At 41.0% G+C, this 24,512-nt stretch overlaps 1 protein-coding gene across 1 annotated transcript; it reads left to right on the top strand.

Annotated features, from left to right (window-relative positions):
- The first annotated feature begins 17,593 nt into the window (after nucleotides 1-17,593).
- LOC146570427 (uncharacterized) lies at nucleotides 17,594-23,117 on the top strand. The gene is made up of 2 exons (XM_085278852.1): nucleotides 17,594-18,776; nucleotides 18,891-23,117. The coding sequence occupies exons 1-2, from the start codon at nucleotides 18,125-18,127 to the stop codon at nucleotides 19,301-19,303; spliced, it is 1,065 nt and encodes a 354-aa protein (XP_085134978.1). The 5' UTR covers nucleotides 17,594-18,124; the 3' UTR covers nucleotides 19,304-23,117.
- The last annotated feature ends 1,395 nt before the right edge of the window (nucleotides 23,118-24,512 follow it).

Genomic DNA, 24,512 nt, shown 5'->3' with positions numbered 1-24,512 from the left:
ACGGGCAGAGGCACACATGAGTAGCCAGCTGCGACTCCTCAAATTAACGGGGCCCGGAGAAGTCGGCAGCTCCCTCTCACAGGGTTAGTCCAATTAGCTTCACATTCACAGCAACAATGAGGCTTTTAATGGTGGTGATTCAGAGAGCTCTTTCATAATGATGGAGGGCGAGTGCATTCCTCTGGTTTTTCACTCATGACTCTGCTGTAAGCCCGGAGTCTCACCAGTTTCTCCCAATTCAACCTCAGTCCTGTTTAAGCTAGTCAGGCTGTAGCTTCTTATCACAAAAAATACAAAATACAGTCTGTGCGATTGTGGGTTTTTTTTCGCTCATATATATCCTTTTTCAGTTATGTATGTTCCCAATAAAGATGGCTAATGTTTCAAATAACAAGGTCAGTGTGTGAACAAATAATCCACTTGAGCCAAAAGCTCAGGCTTTAATTTAATAAACACACAGTTTATTAGATTTTTTTCTCCTCTTGGATCTTAATGATGTCAGTGAGAGGAACACACAAGTCCCACCCACTTTCAATTACAAGGGAGGCTGGCTTTATGTGGAGGTGAAAAAGCTTATTTTGGACAGAGGCTCAAAAAAAAAGAGGTCGTAGAGGCGAAATAAAAGTTTCTAACAAGAGAAGCCTCTTTTTCTTATGTCAAAGCGGAATTTAAGATTTAGTGGTATCTTCATATTTTATCCAGACTCCAACCTTTCGGGCTGAAGATAAAGCTCCAGTTCCTCAAATGGCTACTTGAGGTTCAAAAGTGACTCGGTCCCCATAGACTATGATGTTAAAATGTTTAGCTTTAACTAGGAATAAACATGTTTACAGCCTACTATATATGGAGGATAAACATGTTTATAAGACACCTGTTTAAACAATACGAAGCATTAACATTTGCAAGTAACAGGGAGGGGATCTTTTTAATATGGTCCTCACAGGCAGAAAGAAGTCCCACCCACTTTTATGTTACAAGTGGTAGCCAATAAGAAGAAAGTTGGCTTAAAAGGAGAGGGGGGAGGGAGCTAAAACAGTAATGCAAAGTTGTTCTAGCACAGTAACGTGTGCGCCCAGTATTGTGTATATAGAGACAAGAGGAAAGAAAGCAGTTCATTAAGTTCACAGATGGGAACCAGCACTTTCAAGTCTGAGTCAGAAAACGGTGGAGTGCCCACTCCAGGTTAAAGTTAAGGACTTCAAGTATCTCACAGTGTTTTTCTCGAATGAGGGGAGCACTGAACGGGGGACTGACAGAAGGATTGGTGTGACATAGGGGCATGATTTCAGTGGTGAAGAGTGTAAAAGGGAATCTGTTTCATTACATTCCCGCTGCCAACATGAACATGAGCTTTGTGTCATTACCAGAAGAATGACATCACAATAAAAGCTACCAAAATGAGGCCTGGGAGGTCGGTCATTCAGGAGGGGTTTAGAGTAGAGCCCCTACAGCTCCACATTGAAACCAGGACCAGGTGAAGTGTTTCAGGGACTTCCAGCTGAGAGAATTCTCCAGGGCAGACCCAGAAGACAATAAGGAGATTACATCTCTCAGCTGGCCTGGAAACACCTTAGTGTCCTCCTAGAAGACATGGAGAGAGCGGATGGATGAATGGATGGTATTTATTATAAAAATTCATGTTAGTATTAAATCATTTATTGATTCAGCTTTGATTGTGTGACAGTGACTGGTGGAAAAGTGAATTATTTTGATACAAAGATATGCTGTATATCAAAGATGTCAGTTTCTTTAAACATCCATTCTTTTCTGGAAAATAAAGACTCATACATCAGGGTACTTTTTGTTGGTTACACCTCCGTTCTCAATATTGTCATCCCACACAAACTCACTCACAAGCCGGCAACACTCGGCCCGCACCCCACCCTATGTGACTGGCTACAGGACTTTTTGACTGGCAGGCCCCAGTCCGCCAGGATCAGCAACAGGACTTCAGCCATCATTATTACAAACACTAGCGTCCCACAAGGTTGCGTCCTCAGCCCCATCCTCTACACCAGAGGTGTCAAACTCAAATACACAGTGGGCCAATTCAAAACTGGAACAAATTCGCGGGCTAACGTTAATATTTATTGAAATATATTTATATCTCCAGATATAAGAATGAATCTTTTCTTATGGACTCAAACATGTTTTGCTGAAAAACTGAATATGGAACAAGCAAAGTTTAATACTAAACAATATATATATTAGCTGTATAATACCAGTAGGCCAGCTCTAATAGTGATTTGGTATGGCTTCGCGGGCCAAATGTAATTTTGAGTTTGACACCTATGCTTTACACCCTGTACACCCACAACTGTGTCGCCTCCAACAAAGACAACATCATTTTGAAGTTCGCGGACGACACTGTAGTGATCGGTCGCATTACTGGAGGGAACGAAGTGGCTTATAGGAGAGAGGTGGCTGGTCTGGTGTCATGGTGTGAGGACAACAACCTCACCCTCAACACTGACAAGACAAAGGAGATGATAATGGACACGAGGAAGAAGAGGAGGCCTCACCCACTGCTGTCTATCCAGGGCCTTGAAGTGGAGAGGCTGAGCAGCTTTAGGTACCTGGGCATCTACATCACGGAGGACCTCACCTGGTCACTGAACACCACACAGCTGGTCAAGAAGGCCCAGCAGCGGCTGTATTTCCTGAGGAGGCTGAGGAAATTTGGTATGTCGGCCAAGATCCTCGGCAGCTTCTACAGCTGCATTGTAGAGAGCACACTGACCAGCTGCATCACTGCATGGTACGGCAGCACTACTGCTATGGACCACAAACACCTGCTGAGAGTGATAACAACTGCGGAGAAGATCATCAGAACTCCGCTGGCCTCTCTGCAGAGCATCTACCATCGCAGAGTCCAGAGGAGAGCTGCCTCCATCCTCAAAGACCCCACGCACCCCCAACACGGACTGTTCACACTTCTGCCCTCGAGACGAAGGCTCAGAAGTGTGAAATCCAGAACGTCCAGACTCACTAACTCCTTCTTCCCCATCAGACTCTTGAACAGCTGACCCATTTTGAACAGTAATAATAATTTTTTTTTTGCACATCTGGTCATCTTACATATTAAGCCAGCATATTAAGCTCATAGCTCTTTTGCACACATCAGTTTCAAATCTCCATATTTTGTCTCCTTTTCTGTCTTCAGCTATTTATTTGTATTATTTATATTTATATGTTCCATTTCTATTGTATATATTAATCAGCATCTGTGAGTGGACAGCAAAGAAAGAATTTCATTGCACAAAGAAATGCCTTTTCTCTTGTGACACATGACAATAAACACTTTCAATCTTTTGAATCTTGAATCTTTCAGTGGCCAGCAGGGAGCAACTCCCTTGAAGGCTGTGCAAAAATGACCCTCCTCCTCTCTTGATCTATGACTTCAGTGAACACTGATGTGTCCATGATCTCAGTTGTTAGTTTCAATAATCCGTGATGAACCAGGATATGTTCAAGGGCTGGTTTCAGAACACCAAGATGGCGACAAAGAAGCCTGCAGATTGAAGCTTCTCAGAAGGACTTCACTGTGTTGTGGTGGCTTCGTTCATCCTTTATATGCAGTCTGTGAGAAGAGTCCAAGAATAAAAACAGGAGAGGTGGATGCAGAGCAGGTTCCTTTTAATTCCTCCAAATCCCACTCTCCAGCATGCTTCTAGTGTTATTCAGCAGCACATTTTTCTTACTGGGGCTAATCTGGGTGGTGGGCAGGAGTAGGCGTAGCACTGATTACTGCGGTGCCTCACTGGTAATCCTGTATCTGTGGACAAAGATCCCATTGTTTCTCCATTTTCCCCAAGAAATCTGCCCAGGAGATACATGAAACGTGGCCATATGTTGAGAATAGAAACATTTAACTTTAAAATAAAGTTAAAATGTAAACTAAAACACGGCCTGATCAAATCTAATTCTGCTCGGTGCAAAGAAATCTCCAAAAGTTTGTGTTTTGTTTAATCAACAAAAAAAAAAAAAACACAATTTCTGCCAAAGCCTTTGGTGATTTGTGCCCATAATATGATGAAGTGTCTGTTCCCTAAAGTGTAACAGAAGCATAAGGAGAGGAGGATTAAAGAAACATAAAATCGCTTCACAGTACTGGAACATGCTTCGTTCTTCATGTGTGGTGTAATACGAGGACAAATGTAAGTCATACCCTCTGAAAACTTTCATTCTCCTCGTCTCACATCTTTGCAGTGCTGTTAATTGGTTCTTGAATTCGTCTGGCTAATTAGCGAGATGCAGATGAGGCTTGATTGGCTCGAGGCCGGCATGGAACTCGCACTATGGAGGGAGGTTGGGAGACCCCCCTCTTTCCTTATCAAGATATGGAGATAATTGCAATTAAACTCATTTGCATGCATTAATGAATTTGTCTTATGCTTTTCAAGATCACAGACGTGGAGTAAATAATTGATTTCCTATCAGCACGGACAGGCTGAGCACGTCAGGCTGCCTTCATCACAACCGTGTGAAGTCACCAAACTGAAAGCTGCCCGTGCTGTTACATGACTCTCCTCCTAGGCTTTATATTCACCCACACGGAGTTTATTCATATTCACTATAAACACAGAAATATGAAAAGGAGACATATCAAAAGGCTGGATTAACATAAATACATGAAATCGGTGTCCAGTCCTGTGGTGTAACAAACCTATCGTATAGCTCAGTGAGCCACTTCGAGATGAAATATTAGAGAAACTTGTTGAATAATTTCATAAGTTGTAGGATGAATTTCCACAGCAGGAACTTTTTCTGTGGAAAAGAAACTGTTTGAAGGACTCAAGGTCTCAATAAAGTGATGGTAGCTGTTTGAAGGAGAACTGAAGTCAAAATTAGGACCTACTCATCTGGCACCGTAATCTAAACATTTTTATATCTTCTTCTATCATAAACAGTCTTGGTCTCTGCCAGCTCTTCTCTTTTAATATTGTTAACACTTAAGGTTTTCATTATTAGGGGTGTGGCCTCTTTGACTGACAGGTGGATGGTGCTGTTGCCTTTCCACAGCACCTGTTGTCACTTTGATTTCCACCAAAGGTGACAATGATCTTCTGGATGATGGATATCATTGAAATTTAACTGACTTTGTATTGTACCCATGATGATGATAATTATTATTATTTTTAGCAGTGTAGAATAACAACCTGCCAAACTTTACTCCAACAAAGAGAGACATTAAAGAAAATCACCCTAGAGACTTTGAAGTTATCACAGCATACATGTTTACTCACACACTGAAATACTCAATCTTTTTTTATTGGCAATAAAACTAATACTGGACTGTAAAATAAAACTGGAATATTGTCAGATTGACCCTTTAAGACCTGATCAGTAATGGGAGATAATGTGAACAATGATTATGTTGAAATGAGGGCTCATGTCAAAGTCTGGAATCCATTAAAGTCAGTCGCACAAGGAAGAAAAGGTTCAAAGACACAAGTGTCTTTGACAAGGTCCTATAATTACAACCAGAAGACTGCAGCTCCAAACTTAAATGGCACTTCGTCTTGCTAAGGTCAGTGTCCCATTTTGAAGATTTAAAGATAATGGATTTAAAGGTTCCTTCTTTGCTCACCTTTTCACAGAGTTTGGCAGTTTTTGGTAAATCTGGCTGATGAATAAACAAACAGTGTTGACAATAATCTCACAGTGAGCTCCAGAAGTTAACTCACAACCCGTTGAGCTGTCTGAATCATCCGCTGAGAGTCCATTCAAGCACCAACAAGCAAGCAATGATGGTTAATAAATAAGGAAATGAAGATAATTTGATGTTTGAACATTCAATTTAGAGCATGAACACCTGCTCTAAACTGAATCAGGTGAGTGCTGACAGACTGTAACAGAAGTGAAGAGCATCAGTGTTTTGGTGCCATATGCGGAACTTCCTGCACCACCCTCAGGAGGTTTCCACACATATTGTACACAGAGTTTAGAGCCATGTGATGAGTACACCAAACATGGACTCAGCAGTAGGTCTCCACTGATGCCACATCCACTCAAGCTAATTGTATCTTTGCCACTAAAGCAGAGTGACACTGTGGATTCGCTGGTTAGTCAGTCAGAAATGTCTCAAGGAAACTGAACGGATCACCGTGAAGTTCAATGCTGCTTAAGCTCTTAGCATCCACCAGGTCAACAGCGACTCACCTAGGGTGTGTGGTCAGATTAAAATCTATCCCTCTTTTGTAGACTTTTAATGTATTTGAAACAACCAAAAACAAAACTTAACATAAAATCTGAAAGCAACTAAACACTGAGGTACCACTGATGGTTAAAACATGAAATCCTCACCTTCCTGTCTCGTGTTTCTCTACCGAGGAGGAATGGTTCAATCCCTGCTACCTGGAGTTCATTGAGGATGCAAAGCAGAACAAGGAGTGTCAGTTGATGCCAAAATGTTGGAGTTGTATCTAAAATAGTGTGGGTGCTCCGGTTTTACAGATTTTGTCAATGTTTTTTTGAAAGTACTTTAATGTGTAATGGCGAACAAAGTGATGCTAAAACAATTATGAAAGGATGCAAAACAACCACAAAAAGATATGTTGGCTACAGAAGACGATAAATGACCACTAAGGGGTGCAAAACATCTTCAACAGAGTTATAAAAACACTACAAAGGGATGCAAAATGAGCACACACAAATAACTAGAGCAGGAAAGAGAGACATAATGCAACCACAAAATCAAAGAGATGTGCTGTAAACAAAAGATACTGACTGTGAAGGGATACAAAACACCCACAAAAAACACAAACTAAGCACAAAGGAAGGAAAGCAAAAATCAGGAGACACAACAGAAGTAGAATTGGATGGAAACTACATAGGGACTCAAAATGAGGGTTAAAATGTTCTCAGGAAAAGTTGATGCTGAGGGTCCTCTATGGGCAGAGGCAGACATCTAAGATAATCCAACCACATCGTGAGGTTAGTCATTAATGCGTTGCACATGGTTTGGATTACTCGATATGGATATTTGGTGTTCAGGATACCGTGAGTCCATGAACTTGTGAGTTTTTAAAGACTTGAAGACATCCTGCACTTGAATCATGATGATAAATTTACAGCCACAGCTCTAACAGTTGGTATGATATGAAATGGATATGATGTGAATTTGAGTCTGAAGCAGACATGTTTTGGTAGGTGACAGAGGGAGGGGGGATGGGACCGTAATTCCATCCAATCAGAGTACTTTGAATAATTAAACTGATCAACTTAATTAGCTCAATTAAGTTGATTTGACCACAGAACATTGCCATATGGTGCAAGGAAACAAAAGAGGGGGGAACTAATTAAAAGTAAAATAATGAGGATTTTAATTAACTGGTTCCCCAGACGTCAGCAAGCAGGGATGTGGAGTTGTAATTAAAAAGTCCTGTAGTGCTGGCAACATCCTCTCCCTCCCTGTTTTAATAACGGCAAGGGCTCCATCCATCTAATTAAATCTGTAAATGAATTAGTAACATTGAGGGTCCCTGCTTGAGTTTTACACCCAACCTCCCAGAGCAAACCTTCCAGATACTTCTCATAATAAAAAGGAAGGAAATGAGGATAAATAGAGGCTTCCCCTGGACAAAAAAAGGAAAGAGAAGCAAGTTCAAACATTATACTTAAGTATAATGTGTGCGCATGGCTTCTTCTGACTTAAACCCAAACACATAAAGCTTGGAGTGCAGATGGAGTGAGGCAGCGGGCTCAGGTGACCTTGTGTAAAGGAGATATTGATAGCTAAACACCATATGCAGATTACGATCAAGAGCCTGATAACATAGAAAAATATACGGCTGTACCATCTGCTGCAGCCACGTCGTATAGGTACTCTTTAAAATGTGACCTTCAGGCAGATCTCCAACTTAAAGAAACACTTGAAAAGAGAAAGAAGCCTTACTGAAATGTAAAGTAAACCAGAAATTATTAGAAGTGATAGGAATGAGTGACGACTTCTCTTCTCGGGAGGAGACAATATATCACCCTACCTTCCTCTGAAGAAAGTCCTAACACCTTATGTGCAAATACGAACAGGTTAGATTTAGCTGAGAGAAGTGCTTCATTACATAGAATCATCATGGACAGCATGGATGGTTTACTGAACAGGAATAAGGAGAGAAAACATCGCGGTCCAAGAGGTCATGAGGCCAGAGTGTCTCACAGAAGTAACTGTTAAAATACAAAGGGACGATAAACATCCACAATGTAATTCAAAATAACTACATATGGATGCAAAACAACCATAACTGGTTTCAAAATTATTGCCAAGGGATGCAAAAGGACAAAATAAAGATTAAAATAAATCAAAAAGTCCCCAAACTGACCTCAAAGAGATGCAAAACAACCACAGGGAGATATCGGATATGTACAAAAAGATCACATTGACAACGAAAAGACTCAAAATGACTACAAAGAGATGCAAAATGATTCTGAAGGGATGCAAAACAAATGCAAAGCAATCTACAAAAGACTACGATGGGAAGAAAAGCTTAAATAAACAAAACATAACAATAACAAAACAAACAAGCACAATACAACTTCAACAGGACAAGAGGCAATAATAAAGGGACACAGCATTACCTCAAAGAGATTCAACAAATTCAAATGGAAGCAAAATTACACCAGACAGCTGTACTGCAAACCCAGATTAAACTCAGACTTACTGATGTATGTCAAGCTTAAAACCCGAGTTTTCAGTCACAAAAGTCAGCCTTTTCATACCTGGCTAAACCACCATGGTAACTTATGCTGGGGCATCTCCTGGTTGGGAGCAGGTAATGTTCCAAATTCAGTTTGAAATCAGCTGGAAGTGCCATCATCATCATCTGATAACATCTCTGATTGGAGTAGATGGTGTTCATAGGGATGGTCCTGTGTGAAAACAGAGTAACCACAAAAGGGCACAAAATGACTACAAAGAGTCTCAAAATAACCACGAAAATACTTAAAATCCAAAGAACTTCAAAAGTTATAACATTTCATAAAATAAAGTGACACAAAAATGTGTTACATGTGATGGAAAGCAAAAGAAAACGTCCACAAAACAAACCACAAAACAAAGAAATTTAAAAATAAAGCACAAAATGATGAAAAAATGAGAACAAACAAGCACAAAATACCTTCAAAAACGCACAGAACACAAAAATATGCACAAAGAAAATGATAAAAGATGCAAAACAAGAATAAAAGTTTTAAAAAAAGAGACAAAACCCACATAATAAGAGAAAAAGCCCAAAGAAAGATGACAAAACAACCACAAAACAGGGTTTCCTGTTTCACATCATTCTGTTTTCAATCAAACCAAAAGTTGTCAACGTCGGCTCTAACGTTGATGAATAGGTTTGAAAAGCTTTAAACTAGTTTAGCAGCTTGAGTTATGGCTGCTGTCAGCTGCAGTCAGAACACTAATCTAATCTGGACTTATTATAGAGATCTGCCGGAGATGACGAAGACGAGCTACACAGCGACAACCAGAGGAGGACGGCATCTGTCCTTCAACAATCAGCCCGTCACATTTGCGTCTTCATTAGTCTTCGGCACCCACTGTATGTTCTTCGCTTTGTTTACGACTGCATGTGCCGTCAGTTGCTTGCCTCCTTGGAGGGGCGGAGGCGAGGTGCCAAGCCGGTCCTCAGTAGGCCCACCAGGAGTACAGGCTTTCATTAGCACTCTGTAATTAGGAACAGATGCAATTTGCAGCACGGCACTCGGCTCTCACAGTGACTCAGAAACCTGCACACATGGAGGCAAACTTAGAGGTAACGTACCTCCTCCACTTACACAGACCTGTGCCCTGTTTCACCTCCAGCAAACTCACAGGTCAAAGTGTGCAGATGACCTGCAGGAGGACATCGTCCCATCTGTTTGAAGTCTGTTTCTTTATAAAACACAGTTATTTAAACCTACAATAACCCATGTTTTACAGTTTTTCTGAGCCCTTTAGTGTCTTCAGCTCAGTGTTTTGGACTTTTTGGCTCATTTATGGCTTGGCTCAATTTCATCACCCTCATCAACACAGATGTCATTAAAGAACAATGGAAAAATAAAACAGGTCAAAAAGGAGAGCATAAACTGGTCACAAAGTATAAAAGACAGGAGCAGCCTCAGTTGAAACATATTGAAACCTCAGCATTCTCATTTTGGGGTTTATTGTCAGCCAGATGTGACCACATTTGGACAAGAGACGATTGCTGCTTGCTGCACAACTAAGGATTTTACATTGCCACATTGCATCACGCTCCATTACCTCCAACCCTCAACTAAATCTAGTGACCATTTGTAGTGAGCGGTAAAAGGATCACAGAGACCAGAAGCATTATTTGTAACAGTTACAAACATGTAACATGGGAACAGGTTCTCTTTATTTCTTGATGATGACTTAAAACTCTGGTAACAGTTTCAATGTTCAAACATTGCCGCAAATGTCAATGTGCGAAAAAAGGAAAATTGACTAACAGACCATTTATCAAAGAAAACATATACTGAGAAGTATATTTGATATATGAAGCTAAAATTTCTTAATTTTACAACCGGAAATGTAAAGATTGGTGGATTTGAGATAGAATGATCCTAATACAGTTTAATCTGATCCATGTTTAAGCCCCTCGTGAATGTTTCCTTGCCACCTAGTAGCCAGAAAAATGGCTAATGTACAGTGGGGCAAAAAAGTATTTAGTCAGCCACCGATTGTGCAAGTTCCCCCACCTAAAATGATGACAGAGGTCAGTAATTTGCACCAGAGGTACACTTCAACTGTGAGAGACAGAATGTGAAAAAAAAATCCATGAATCCACATGGTAGGATTTGTAAAGAATTTATTCGTAAATCAGGGTGGAAAATAAGTATTTGGTCAATAACAAAAATACAACTCAATACTTTGTAACATAACCTTTGTTGGCAATAACAGAGGTCAAACGTCTACTATAGGTCTTTACCAGGTTTGCACACACAGTAGCTGGTATTTTGGCCCATTCCTCCATGCAGATCTTCTCGAGAGCAGTGATGTTTTGGGGCTGTCGCCGAGCAACACGGACTTTCAACTCCCGCCACAGATTTTCTATGGGGTTGAGGTCTGGAGACTGGCTAGGCCACTCCAGGACTTTCAAATGCTTCTTACAGAGCCACTCCTTTGTTGCCCGGGCGGTGTGTTTTGGATCATTGTCATGTTGGAAGACCCAGCCTCGTTTCATCTTCAAAGTTCTCACTGATGGAAGGAGGTTTTGGCTCAAAATCTCACGATACATGGCCCCATTCATTCTGTCCTTAACACGGATCAGTCGTCCTGTCCCCTTGGCAGAAAAACAGCCCCATAGCATGATGTTTCCACCCCCATGCTTCACAGTAGGTATGGTGTTCTTGGGATGCAACTCAGTATTCTTCTTCCTCCAAACACGACGAGTTGAGTTTATACCAAAAAGTTCTACTTTGGTTTCATCTGACCACATGACATTCTCCCAATCCTCTGCTGTATCATCCATGTGCTCTCTGGCAAACTTCAGACGGGCCTGGACATGCACTGGCTTCAGCAGCGGAACACGTCTGGCACTGCGGGATTTGATTCCCTGCCGTTGTAGTGTGTTACTGATGGTGACCTTTGTTACTTTGGTCCCAGCTCTCTGCAGGTCATTCACCAGGTCCCCCCGTGTGGTTCTGGGATCTTTGCTCACCGTTCTCATGATCATTTTGACCCCACGGGATGAGATCTTGCGTGGAGCCCCAGATCGTGGGAGATTATCAGTGGTCTTGTATGTCTTCCATTTTCTGATGATAGCTCCCACAGTTGATTTTTTCACACCAAGCTGCTTGCCTATTGTAGATTCACTCTTCCCAGTCTGGTGCAGGTCTACAATACTTTTCCTGGTGTCCTTCGAAAGCTCTTTGGTCTTGGCCATGGCGGAGTTTGGAGTCTGACTGTTTGAGGCTGTGGACAGATGTCTTTTATACAGATGATGAGTTCAAACAGGTGCCATTCATACAGGTAACGAGTGGGGGACAGAAAAGCTTCTTACAGAAGACGTTACAGGTCTGTGAGAGCCAGAGATTTTCCTTGTTTGAGGTGACCAAATACTTATTTTCCACCCTAATTTACGAATAAATTCTTTACAAATCCTACCATGTGGATTCATGGATTTTTTTTTCACATTCTGTCTCTCACAGTTGAAGTGTACCTCTGGTGCAAATTACTGACCTCTGTCATCATTTTAAGTGGGGGAACTTGCACAATCGGTGGCTGACTAAATACTTTTTTGCCCCACTGTAGCTTGAATATATGCAGCTATTCACAGTATAGATATACATGAAAAAACATGAATATCAAAAAATATCAATATCAGACATTGGTGAAGATTATTAGCTTATTAAAATAGTATATTAAATGATTTTAAAGTTTTAAAAAATGAGGCCAGTGCATGTACATGTGATCCCTGTCAGATAGAGGTTCAGCATACTGCTCTAAACAGTCAGTTTATGTCATTTTTTTTAAATCCCCGGGACCATATGATGTCAGCAAGAGGGGGATGTTCCTAATAAGCCCCACCCACTTCTGAAGCCATTCAGAAGCAAGTTGGCTTAAATGGTAGGATGCATTTTGACCTGTGAAAGATTAATTTGAACAGTGAGTTATGCAAAGCTACTGAAATAGAGTCCATGAATAAAAATATGTATCTAGAAATGAACACAAGAGCTCCCATTTAAGATGGCAGAAGCTCTTTGTTATAGCCTGTTCATTACATACTGTTATGAAGCACTTAAAAGTAAAAAGGTCAAATCAGAAGTCCCTGTGAACCATTTAAAGCCTGAGATTTGCAGTAGCGACTGTACTTTGCACATAATTATCCACAGAAGCTCCATGAACCAGTGTTTCCCTCTTAAACTTTTCTTTAATTAACTTTTTCTTCTTTTTCCAGTGGGTCATTGCTGGAGCCTGCACCAACACGCCTGCAACTCTACACCTCTGTCCTCCCACTGCCCCCACAGCCTGCACTACACTTCCCAGTTCCCCTCAAATCTCTGGTCCAGATACAATATCTCTAATATCCCTAATTGCCTCATTAAACTGACACACAAGCCAGGACCACGGCTGAGGCAAGGACCCTAATTAGACACCTAAACACGAAGCCAAGGGCGTTTTAACGGAGGGGCACTTTGGGGAATGTTTTAATGAGGACACGGTGCTGAGAATAGCTTTAGAGTCATTTGTTGACGCAGGAGCTGCACCCGGTGGCTGGCACTCCCTAACCTTGTTCACACACACTTACACGCACACATCGACGATAAAGACAAAATAGACCAGGCTAGAACCCCGCTGGTGCCCCCTGTAGGTGGCACTGCTTCTTACACATGAAAACATCAAAGGGCTTTTTCTCTTTTTTTGGTTTTTAGTGGGTGTGAAGTCATGAAGGTTCATCCTCTGAGAAGCCTGAATGTTTAAAGATTCACTCCACTCACTGTTTCAGTGTTAACTTTTAATTAAGTTCGGTAAATGGACGGATGCGTCCTCACACCGACGCATCCGTTTCATTTCCATATACAGTTTCATGTGTAAATGTTAGCATGTTATATTTAGCCAAGGGCAGCGCCTCATTATAGACTCACAGAGCTATCACAGGCAAGCAACATGGCTGTTCTACTGAGCAGATGTAAAGAGCAAAAACACAAAATCCAAGAGGCCAAAACTTAACTTCTCTTCTTGACATGAAACACAAAATAACAAAAAATAACTGCTGAAAGATCAAAAAGCAATCCAAAATAACTACACATGGGTTCAAAACAATCACAACTTAAAATGATTGTGAGTTTATGCAACATGACAACAAAAAGATTTAAAAATTAATACAAACAGATGTAAATAAAGCACAGAGAAAGGCAAGAGTACTATGAAGGGATGCAAAACAACTGCAAAGTGGTAGAAATACCAAAATGTAATTCAGAACATCTTCAAGAAAGCCAAAAAAGGAAGCAAAATGAGTAGTAGCAGGCACGAAACAACTACAAAAGGACGGAAAACAATAACAAAGGCATACAATAAAACAGCCAAAATAACTACAAAAAGAACTAAAAATTGCCACAGAGACATGCAAAATAAACACAGAGATTCAAAACAACATCAAGTGATCTACAAAAGACTACAAAGGGAAGCAAAATGAGCACAAGTGAACAAAACATAACAACAGGATGGACAACACAAACTAAGGTAAACAAAACAGCAGTAAAATAATTACATATAGATGTAAAACAACTCATGATTACAACAAAATTATGCAAAATAAATTTACCACCAATGAAAGTATACAAAATGAATGTCAGTAGATGCAAAACTATCGAAATGATCACAAACGTGGCGACAAAGCTCTCCAAGAAGTCTACAATAGACTAATAAAGGGACACAAAATGAGCACATACAAATGAAAACTGACAATAACAGGACGGGAAGCAGAAACAAAGAGGCACGTTAGAACCATAAAAGGATGAGGAACTACATATGTAGTATGTAGTATGTGCTATATAGCATGTATATAGCTATTGTTTTTAATTATTTTTAAATTTTCTAATATAGCTCTAATTCATTTTTCTCGCTGGCTCTTGTGCTGCTGTAACAATGTGGGATTAATGAAGTCTATGTGTTACAGTGGCAGAAAATTACTACAAAGAGATGTAAAATATTTTTAAAGGACTACAAAGGGAGGCAAAATAGAAACAAAATAATTACGAAAGGATGGAAAGTAAAAGGACTGGGTTACACAATGTTTTTCATCCATTAAACATTATATTTGTTACCAATAAATTAGTTTTGGGTGTTGAAATTCCCTCCAAATTCTTTAGGCAAAACAAAGTGGCCATCAAAGGAAATTCTAGTTTTTAGCACCAGAGGTTGCCTTAGTTTGATCAGAACAATTTCAATGCCGAATTTTTGTGCCATAATAAGGTGTATCTTTTAAGTGAGGCCTAGCAGACAACTAGTAGCCACACCTCTAACTATAACCCCTAACAAAAGTCAAAACGATGCTTTGAACAAAGTGAAGTTGTTCCGAAAGGGGAAATTAGCTGCGGAGACCAAAATTATTCTTTGCAGGAGGCTTTAAACATGTTTATTTCTGCTGGAAAATGGGACGTTTTAAAAAACGGGGTCTGTGGGGATGAACTCACTTTTGGAAGCAACCTTAACTGGACACTAGAGGAATTGCAATTATGAACCTACAGGATTAATTTTTCAGCTCTGGAAGTTGAAACTTGGTGAAAACTGATTTAAAAATGTCACATTAATTTCCCAGAGACTTACCCCAGCCCTTACTCTAAAGCTAAACTCCATTAAACTAGGTCTTCATGATTAAATGTAATGATTTACATCATAGGGACTCACTTCCTGACCTCAGAAGCAAGGACAGGTCTCCTTAATGAGACTGTTTAAACAGCAAATTTAAAATTTCCCTGTAACTTCGGCTAATGTCAGAAGGTAAAATGTAGTTTTAATGAAAACCTCTCATGTCACTGTAGCTCTTCCTGCCCTGCACAGCTGCTCCATACATCTCTGCTGTGCCTAACGAAGGAGCCAGCGGGCTAAAGAGCAGATAATAAGGCGATAATAAGGAGGTCATTATTTCCATTTCCCTCCTTGGCACCAGCCACCTCTGTCCTTATCTGCTCCGGCAGTGTCGGCAGCCTCTCAGACAGAGTCCAGGTCTCGGCTCGGGATACCTCAGAGACACGTTCAGTGCGACTGCAGCCGAGCAGAGGGAACAAAGAGCCCATTCACAGGAGGAAAACAGGAAACAGCCATGCATCATGCTTCCTCGCAGACTGTGTTTTTCTGCAACACATTCCCACTCTCTGAATCTCAGTTTTCCCACACAGATCAGCTCACATACCAGGTGGCGTTTACTCACAGTTTATTTAAAACCCATCTTAAATGTTTATGAATTATTAGATTAAGCTCTCATGCTGTTTCCAGAAAGTAAACACTGCAATAAATTTTCTTCTTGTTTAAACCAAAACCAAATTAGTGAAGATCAACATCCTGCTTTGATTTCTATGTGTCAACCTGTAGCCATGTGAGCTGGCCTGACTCTTAATTCATAAATAAAGCCATTAAAAATGAGCAAACCTGCAGGATCCAAAGAGGCACGTTTCATATTTCCCCAGGATGAGGCCGCCATCTGTTGAGTAAATAAACCTCTGCGCTGGGTGTGAGGTAATGCAATTTAATTTGATGTAATGTGATAGTCATCTGTAGGAAATTGCTTGTGAGCATCAAAAGCCACCGAGGCATTATGAGAGAAAGCAGCTGGGTGACCAGATGAGTCTGCAGCTCAGGAGCAGGGTTCAGTTTCTGTAACATTTCCTGTCCAAGTTCTTCACCCATCAGCATGGTGTGAAATAATCACGGCTTGAAAATACTGAGATGGAATTCAGGCGTCCTTCTGTTGACTTTATCCAACAATTCAGGAGTCAGTCTGTTTGAAATGCAATGCCTTTACTGACAAGAGGGACACTGGATAGCCTACTCACAAATCAGATCTTTCTGTAGAAATTTACCATCAAAGAAGAGCTAACTAGAAATTCATGCAATCGCTCTCGGCCACAATCTAGAAATGTTATTCTATATATGTTTTGTTAATACAAGCAATTCATTTGTGTAGTACTTCAAAGAGATACAGAGTGCTTAAAATTTTAGACAAAATTCGCTAAATTAAGTCAAGTTAATAAATGTGTAAACCACAGACTGTATATAAAGGATGGACATAGCTACCCATCGCCATATAGAGATTGACAGACCACGTGACTTTCGCGCATTGCATGCCGGTAACTCGTGGCAAAACAATCCAAGTACCGCATCAAATGCAAGCATTTGCAGCACCGCAAAACGTTCATTCTTCGGTTCCAATAAATTCTTGTTTTTTCTTTGCCCCCTAAAAAGGTATGTACAAAACGAAGGAGAACAATGCTGGTCCGTACAAAGACAGACTTGATGAAAAGTCAAAGAAAAGATACGAGGAAAAAAATCAAACCAGTGAAAGGGTTAGATCCTTATGAGCACACAGAGGGACAAAGTACGTTAGCGTGCTGCCCAACTTTCACCACGCTCATATTTATAATCATACGGTTCTTGGAGTGAGTGCATACACTCGTGAAGTTTAGTAACTTCCGGTCACTGCAACAAGCCCAGGTACAGTTTACCGACGGATGGGTGCAGACCCTTGAAATGCACCCTGTAGAACGAAAGACCATCGTACCAGTCTCACAAATTGTCTTCATAAATACACATTCGTTAACCATTTATTAATAGGACCTTTGAGCTCAATGGTAATTAATTAGTAGTGGAAATAATTTCTGGTAGCATCACAGAAATGTAGCAGTGACAATAATACTGTATGCTGTAATCGTACTGGGCAATTAGTGATACAAAACAACTGTTTTATCCTGTGAATAAAAGTATATGTTTTTGTCAATGTACCAGGACAATTCACTATTTATGCACAATAAATAAAGGAGCATAGCGCGACAATTTCTGTTCAGCGCCAGACTTACTTGTAACCTATATCACCAATTATGTTAAGAAAATGACGTATTAACTACTACAGCAGACTGACCTTCGTGTAAATGCTTGGAGCAGACTAACCTGTGAGCTGGAGTGTTCTGGGACGTTATATTTTGTCTTTGAATGGCTGCAATCCAGGCCATCCGTCGCCTCTTTGTTACTTCGGAAACATGGCTCGAACAATTTCTCTTCAACGACGTAATCCGATAACAACCGATCTCTTTACCCGTCGGCTTCCCATGGCTGTCATGCGACCGGCTATTGCAGTTAAAAGTAGCTCCTCCCCTTTGTGAGTGTGGACGCTTCATCTCTTTGCTCTTGAATGCTTTGCTTCTTATATTGATTTTTATTGATTTTTATGCTGATTTTTTCCCTTTTTTCCGTGTGAGCTTACCTGCGATAACTTCTGGACACTTGTAGATCATTAGGACTAGAGTGTTCTTAACAGAAACAGCAACATTTTATGGTTACCTTGTCCTCAGCGCTCCGTGTGTCTGTGGCCTAGACACAGCTGAAGCCTGATTACAGCGTCTGGGCACCGAGCAGCCTCAATAGCCTGGAAAGGTGCTAACCGCTAGGCTAACTAGCAACAAGATGCCTTCCCTCTCCACAGATGACTACCACAGCCTCCTGCAGAAGATTGCAGTACTGGAGACAAAAATTCATCGCTTAGAAGTAAACGTGGAGGTAAATGGACTGTGTGGAAATGAAACAACCTTGCCTTTGATTCAAAACAATGGCGATGAGCAAGCTAGTACACAGCTAAGGAGCACAGATAACATGACCAAGAAAGTAGACTCTGTGCATTATTATAAATCCTCAAGTGATAATCCCCCCTTAGACTGTCTTGGTGCAAAACCAAGACATAAATCATGTCTCCTGGAAGGGGGAGGACGTACCACAGGCAGGGCACAGCGAGCTGAAATCTCTGAAACCGACTGGCCTTCACTTCCTACGAGACAGAGAAGCTCTTCTACCCCTGTATACGGGAGGAAACAGGACTGGACAACCGTGAATAGGAAGGTTAACAACAAACCTCCAAAACAACTGAATGTGAAACTGCAGAACAGATTTGCTCCACTATCAAAGGACCCTGGATCTATATCGGACAACCATCCATCTAAAAGCAGCGAAATAAGGTCTGAAAATCTGTTGAAAAGTGAAAGACCACAGGGAAAGCTAAAGGCTAGGCCTGAAACTCTGATTGTGGGTGACTCTGCCGTAAAGGATGTACAAAGGATGTGCGGTAAGAACACTAAAGTCCTCTGCTTTCCTAACGATATGGTCAACAACCTGAAGGAGAGAATTCTTCAAATTGCAGATGAATATCCAACTGTGACAAACATTGTTCTGCATACAGGGTCAAACGATGTGTCCAAACAACAGTCGGAGGTTCTGCAACGGGACTTTACTGGATTATTAAATACTGTAAACTCTCTGAATGCAGCTGTATTCATCAGTGGACCTGTACCGCCGGTCAGAGGAGGAGACGAGAGATTCAGCAGGTTGTTTACACTGAATAAATGGCTTATATCAGCATGTGCTGACCACTCAGTGCATTTTATCGACAACTTTAATATTTTTTGGGAACGCAGGCATCTGTTTAAAGCAAATGGATTTAATTTTAACAAGTCAGGGGTGAAACTGTTCACCTCCAACTTGTTTTATTCCATACGTCATCCATCCGTGCTTGGTGCCAAGGCTGAGATAAACGAGGAGTTATCTCATAAAGAGGAACAAACAGTACTCCAAGAACAGACAAAGCCCAGCTGAAACCTTGAGGAGGAGCGCCATTTGCCCCCACCCGGGAAGAGCCTCAGAAAGGAGAGACATCCATGGCATCTGAGGAAGAGCCTCAGAAAGGAGAGACATCTAAGGCAAGAAGAGGGGTCCCTATTTGCCTCCAACTCTCTCAACAACACCAACGACCAGGACAAGGGACCACGACCTTCCCCAGTCCCCCAAACCCCTGACAGGCCATCACCCTCCTCCCCCTCCCTTTCTCCCTCCTCCCCACACCTGAAATTCACTGAGGAGATGATGGAGCGGGTCAATGCTGGGCTCAGATCTACCCCCCGTCCCAATCCCTTTTTGTCCCCCATAAACCCCCCACCAGAGCGGCCAAAGGTTCGCCATCGAGCCCCACCCTCAACAGAGCAATCGAAGTCACATTGCCCAGCCTCGCCCCCCTTAGTTCCTCTTCATGCCTTGTCTCCGCAGTCTGATGCGTGATGTGTGAAGGGTCCGGGCTGTGAGGATTATGGCAGTGATGACTTTTCCCAGGAGAAGCTGGGACCCTGTTTACTAGAAGGTTTTAAAATTTCTGTACTTTTAGGTGACAGGAGACATGTGGCCTGGTCAAAACACAGAGAGCTGCACTCTAAAAGATCTTTAAACATAGTAAACATACCTTGTGTGCCACAGACTGCTCCCAAACACGAGGGGACAAGTAATACCTCTAAAACACTTAAGTTGGCTTTATTAAACATTAGATCTCTAGCTGGGAAAACATTTTTAATTAATGATTTAATCACTGAGCACAGCCTTGATTTTATGTTTTTAACTGAAACTTGGTTGGACCAAAGTAACAGTGGAGCTGTTCTCATCGAGACGACCCCTCCTAACTACAGTTTTATCAGTGAGGCCAGGGTGAGCAGGAGAGGAGGAGGGGTTGCTGTCTTATTTAATGAATCATTTCAATGTAAGCAGCTATCTCCTGGAAGTTTTCAGTCTTTTGAATATGTGGCTTTACAGCTGAAGGCCCCATCCAAAGTTGTGTTTCTTAATGTTTACAGGCCTCCCAAATACTGCACAGACTTTTTTAATGACCTCAGTGAACTGCTGTCTGTGATCTGTGTTGATTTTGACTGTGTAATTATTGCTGGGGATTTTAACATTCATGTGGACAACCCTCAGGACAAAGGGACTAAAGACCTGAGTAACACTCTGGGCAACTTTGGGCTGACTCGGCATGTAACAGAGGCCACACATAATAGAGGACACACTCTCGACCTACTGATCTCCAAAGGCCTGAGCATTTCAAAGGTTACTGTGTCTGATGTGGGCCTGTCTGATCATTACTGTGTTTTCTTTGAAAGTAAAATCTCAGCCCACACAAATATATCAACAACAGTGATCACAAAACGGTGTATAACTGAACACAGTAGTGCAATTTTTAACCAGGTCTTCCCATTAACACCTGACCTGCCCAGAGGGTCAGTCAATGAGCTCGTCAATAGCTTCAATGCTAACATGTTAAATGTAATGGACACTATTGCTCCCATTAAGGTGAAGGTTATCTCTGGAAGGAAAAAGTCTCCATGGAGAAACTCCACAAACAGCAAACCTCCACAAAAATGAAAAAAGAGAGTGTAGGAAAGCTGAGCGCAGATGGAGAAAAACAAACCTCCAGGTTCATTATGACATTTATAAAGAGAAACTTCACAATTATAATTTACAACTGAGGAATGCAAGGAGGTCCTACTTCTCTGACATCATCACTAAAAGCAGCCATAATGCTCGGGTCTTATTTTCTACAGTTGACAGGCTAACAAACCCCCCTGTGTCAGTGGCAGCTGAACTTCATTCGACCATGGCCTGCAATGACTTTGCCAAATTCTTCACTGAAAAAATCCAAAAAATTAGACAAGCAATTGGTACATCAACAGCAGATCCAGGATATGTACTGTGTCCACCAAAAAACTGTTTAAACACCATGAAACAGTTTCAACCTATTAACAGCAAAGACCTGGAGGACATCTTAGGTCAACTGAACTCCTCCTCCTGCTGTTTAGATGTCCTGCCAACAAGTTTTTTCAAAAAGGTCTCAAAGACTTTAGAGTCAGACCTGTTACAGATCGTCAACTTTTCTTTATTATCAGGTGTGTTTCCAGAATCACTAAAAACTGCTGTAATCAAACCTATACTGAAAAAGGACAATCTTGACAAGACACAAATGAACAACTACAGGCCGATCTCAAATCTCCCGTTTTTAAGTAAGATCATTGAAAAAGCAGTTTCTCAACAGCTCAGTTACTTCTTAAAACAGAATAATTGCTACGATGCCTTCCAGTCAGGTTTTAGACAGAACCACAGCACTGAAACCGCTCTGACCAAAGTGTTTAATGACATATGTCTGAATACAGACAGTGGAAAAATGTCAGTCTTAGTTTTACTGGATCTCAGTGCAGCATTTGATACAGTTGACCACAACATATTACTCAAACGACTGGAGAACTGGACAGGTCTTTCAGGAACTGTACTAAACTGGTTCAAAACATACGTAGAAAACAGGAAATACTTTGTATCAATAGGTAACTTCACATCTGAGCAGACAAGTATCACATGTGGAGTTCCCCAAGGTTCCATCTTGGGACCCCTTCTGTTTAACATCTACATGCTCCCACTGGCACAGATTATAAACAACAACAAAATAAACTATCACAGCTATGCAGATGACACACAAATATATATCACAATGTCACCAGGAGACCGAGGCCCTGTACAGGCTCTTGGTAAATGCATTGAGGAAATCAATGACTGGTTGTGCCACAATTTTCTCCAGCTAAACAAAAACAAAACTGAGGTAATAGTCTTTGGCGCCAAAGAAAAACGATTACAGGTCACCAGAGAACTTCAATCTATACATCTAAAAACCACAAACCAGGCGAGAAATTTGGGTGTAGTGATGGATGCAGACCTAAACTTAGAAAAGCAAATTAAGACAATAACAAAGTCAGCTTACTATCACCTCAAGAATATTTCAAGGATAAAAGATCTGATGTCTCAACAGGACCTGGAAAAACTAGTCCATGCATTCATCTTTAGTAGGCTTGATTACTGTAACAGCATCTTTACAGGTCTACCTAAAAAATCAGTCAGACAACTACAGCTCATTCAGAACTCTGCTGCTCGAGTCCTCACTAAGACCAAAAAAGTGGACCACATCAGTCCAGCTCTGAGGTCTTTACACTGGCTGCCTGTCCGTCAGAGGATAGACTTTAAAGTTCTGATGCTGGCCTATAAAGCTCTGAATGGTTTAGGACCAAAATACATCAATGACCTCCTGACCCAGTATGAACCATCCAGATCCCTCAGGTCATCTGGATCCGGTCTTTTATCAGTTCCCAGAGTCAGAACCAGACACGGAGAAGCTGCATTCAGCTTTTATGCTCCTTATATCTGGAACAAACTCCCAGAAAGCCTCAGATCAGCTGAAACACTCAGTTTATTTAAATCCAGGTTGAAGACTCACCTGTTCTCAGCTGCATTTGAATAAAGCACCAAATCCACACTTTAAGCTTAAATTTCAAAACTTACATTTAACTACTGATTTTATCTACTGTTCTGATTTTATCTGTTTTGATTTTATATACTGTTGTTTGTTTGTTTGTTTGTTTGTTTGTTTGTTTGTTTGTTTGTTAATTAGTTAGTTAGTTTATTTGCTTGTTTTAATCAATTTTAAATCATGCTTTTTATTTGTTCTTGTTTCTAATGTCTCTGTAAAGCACTTTGAATCACCTTGTTGTTGAATTGTGCTATACAAATAAACTTGCCTTGCCTTGCCTTGCCTTAATAATACAACAGCTTTTTGTGTTTCGTTTTATCACTGTGTAACTGAGTTCAATTGAAAGCCTGCGTGCGCTAGTACCTCTTGCCACGAGTTCCCAGAATTTTTTGCGGTTTTACCCCTGAATGACGTCACATTTTCAATCTCTATTGGTGTCTTGAAATGTGGTGTTTTGGATGTGATAAGAGAGAGATGGATCTGACTATGAAATTTTATCAAACCACATGCTTATTGGCTTATAACTTGTCAATCAAAGGTTACTAGCCAATGAATGTACCATGGATAATTCTCTATTCTGAATCTTAGAATGACCAAACTTGACTAGCTTTTCCACAGGACTAAATTAAACACAGTAAAAGAATAGAGTCAAGTTATCAAAATTACACCAGAAGCATTGCACAAGCACAAATACCTGACTTGCTTCTGACCACAATAAACAGTTCGCTCCTGACCATGGTGGTCACAAGCATTTATTAGCAGGCCTAGTTATTGGGCAGGTATTACTAAATATATGGTTTGTGGGGTCACTCCTCAGACTGGGCAGGATTTGCTAAAAACAAATGAACAAACACAGACTAAACACAAAAAGATAAAAATAACTTAACTGGCTCAGTTTGTTAACAAGGCTGACTGATGTTGGCTAATGAGTGTTTGCAGACATTCCTTGGAGAGAACTGGAGAGGAAGTCGGGAAGTTTTGGTTTTGCTCTTGTGGGTTTTATGAATATAAAATGCAGCTTCCTCTTTTAAACTTATGAATCATGTACAGGATCATTCATCATTATTACAGCAGAAGACAGCTGAATAACTCATTGAGTGCTGCAGTTGCTGTTTTTGTTTTCAGTTCCTCTTTAGTCACAGCCTGGAGTAAGTGCTGTGGCTCTAAATAGAGCCAATAAAGTTTTGCTCACGTACCAAAGCAACATAAATGAGAAAAGCATACCTAAATGTTGCTGTGTCCACACTGGTTGCATTTTTTCTCAGCCCACTGCTGAGACAGGCTTAATTGACTCTCAATACCAAGACCTTCCAAAGCCTCCCCCTCCTTTCAGCGCTGACATTAAATTTAACGTGTTTATTATTAGGATTAAATGGGCCCCGTGTTGGCTCGGCCTGTGGGTTTGTGCAGCTTTCATCCTGAAGGCCACTGAGAACATTTAAGCCCACATATGTGAGCAGCTGGGAGTTTGGTTTGGCTGCGCTTGTAACACTTGTGTTAGCAGTAAGCAGCAGTAAGCTGTTTGCAGAGACGGCTGCAGGAAGACTCGTCTCATAGAGGGACAAGGAAGAGAACCTATTGGTCTATCAGGAGCTAAATCAGTCACTGACTTTGACATGGACGTGATCTCCTCCACCTCTCAGTAATCTTATTTTTGTCACCCAGATGCCTGCACCTCTGAAATGTGCCAAGGAA

The sequence above is a fragment of the Mchenga conophoros genome, linkage group LG7 (assembly GCF_057382185.1).
Source record: "Mchenga conophoros isolate Kocher_MC1m ecotype Shallow Benthic linkage group LG7, M_conophoros_male_GT1.1, whole genome shotgun sequence".
Taxonomy (NCBI): Eukaryota; Metazoa; Chordata; class Actinopteri; order Cichliformes; family Cichlidae; genus Mchenga; species Mchenga conophoros.
This window is presented reverse-complemented; position numbering and strand designations above follow the sequence as displayed.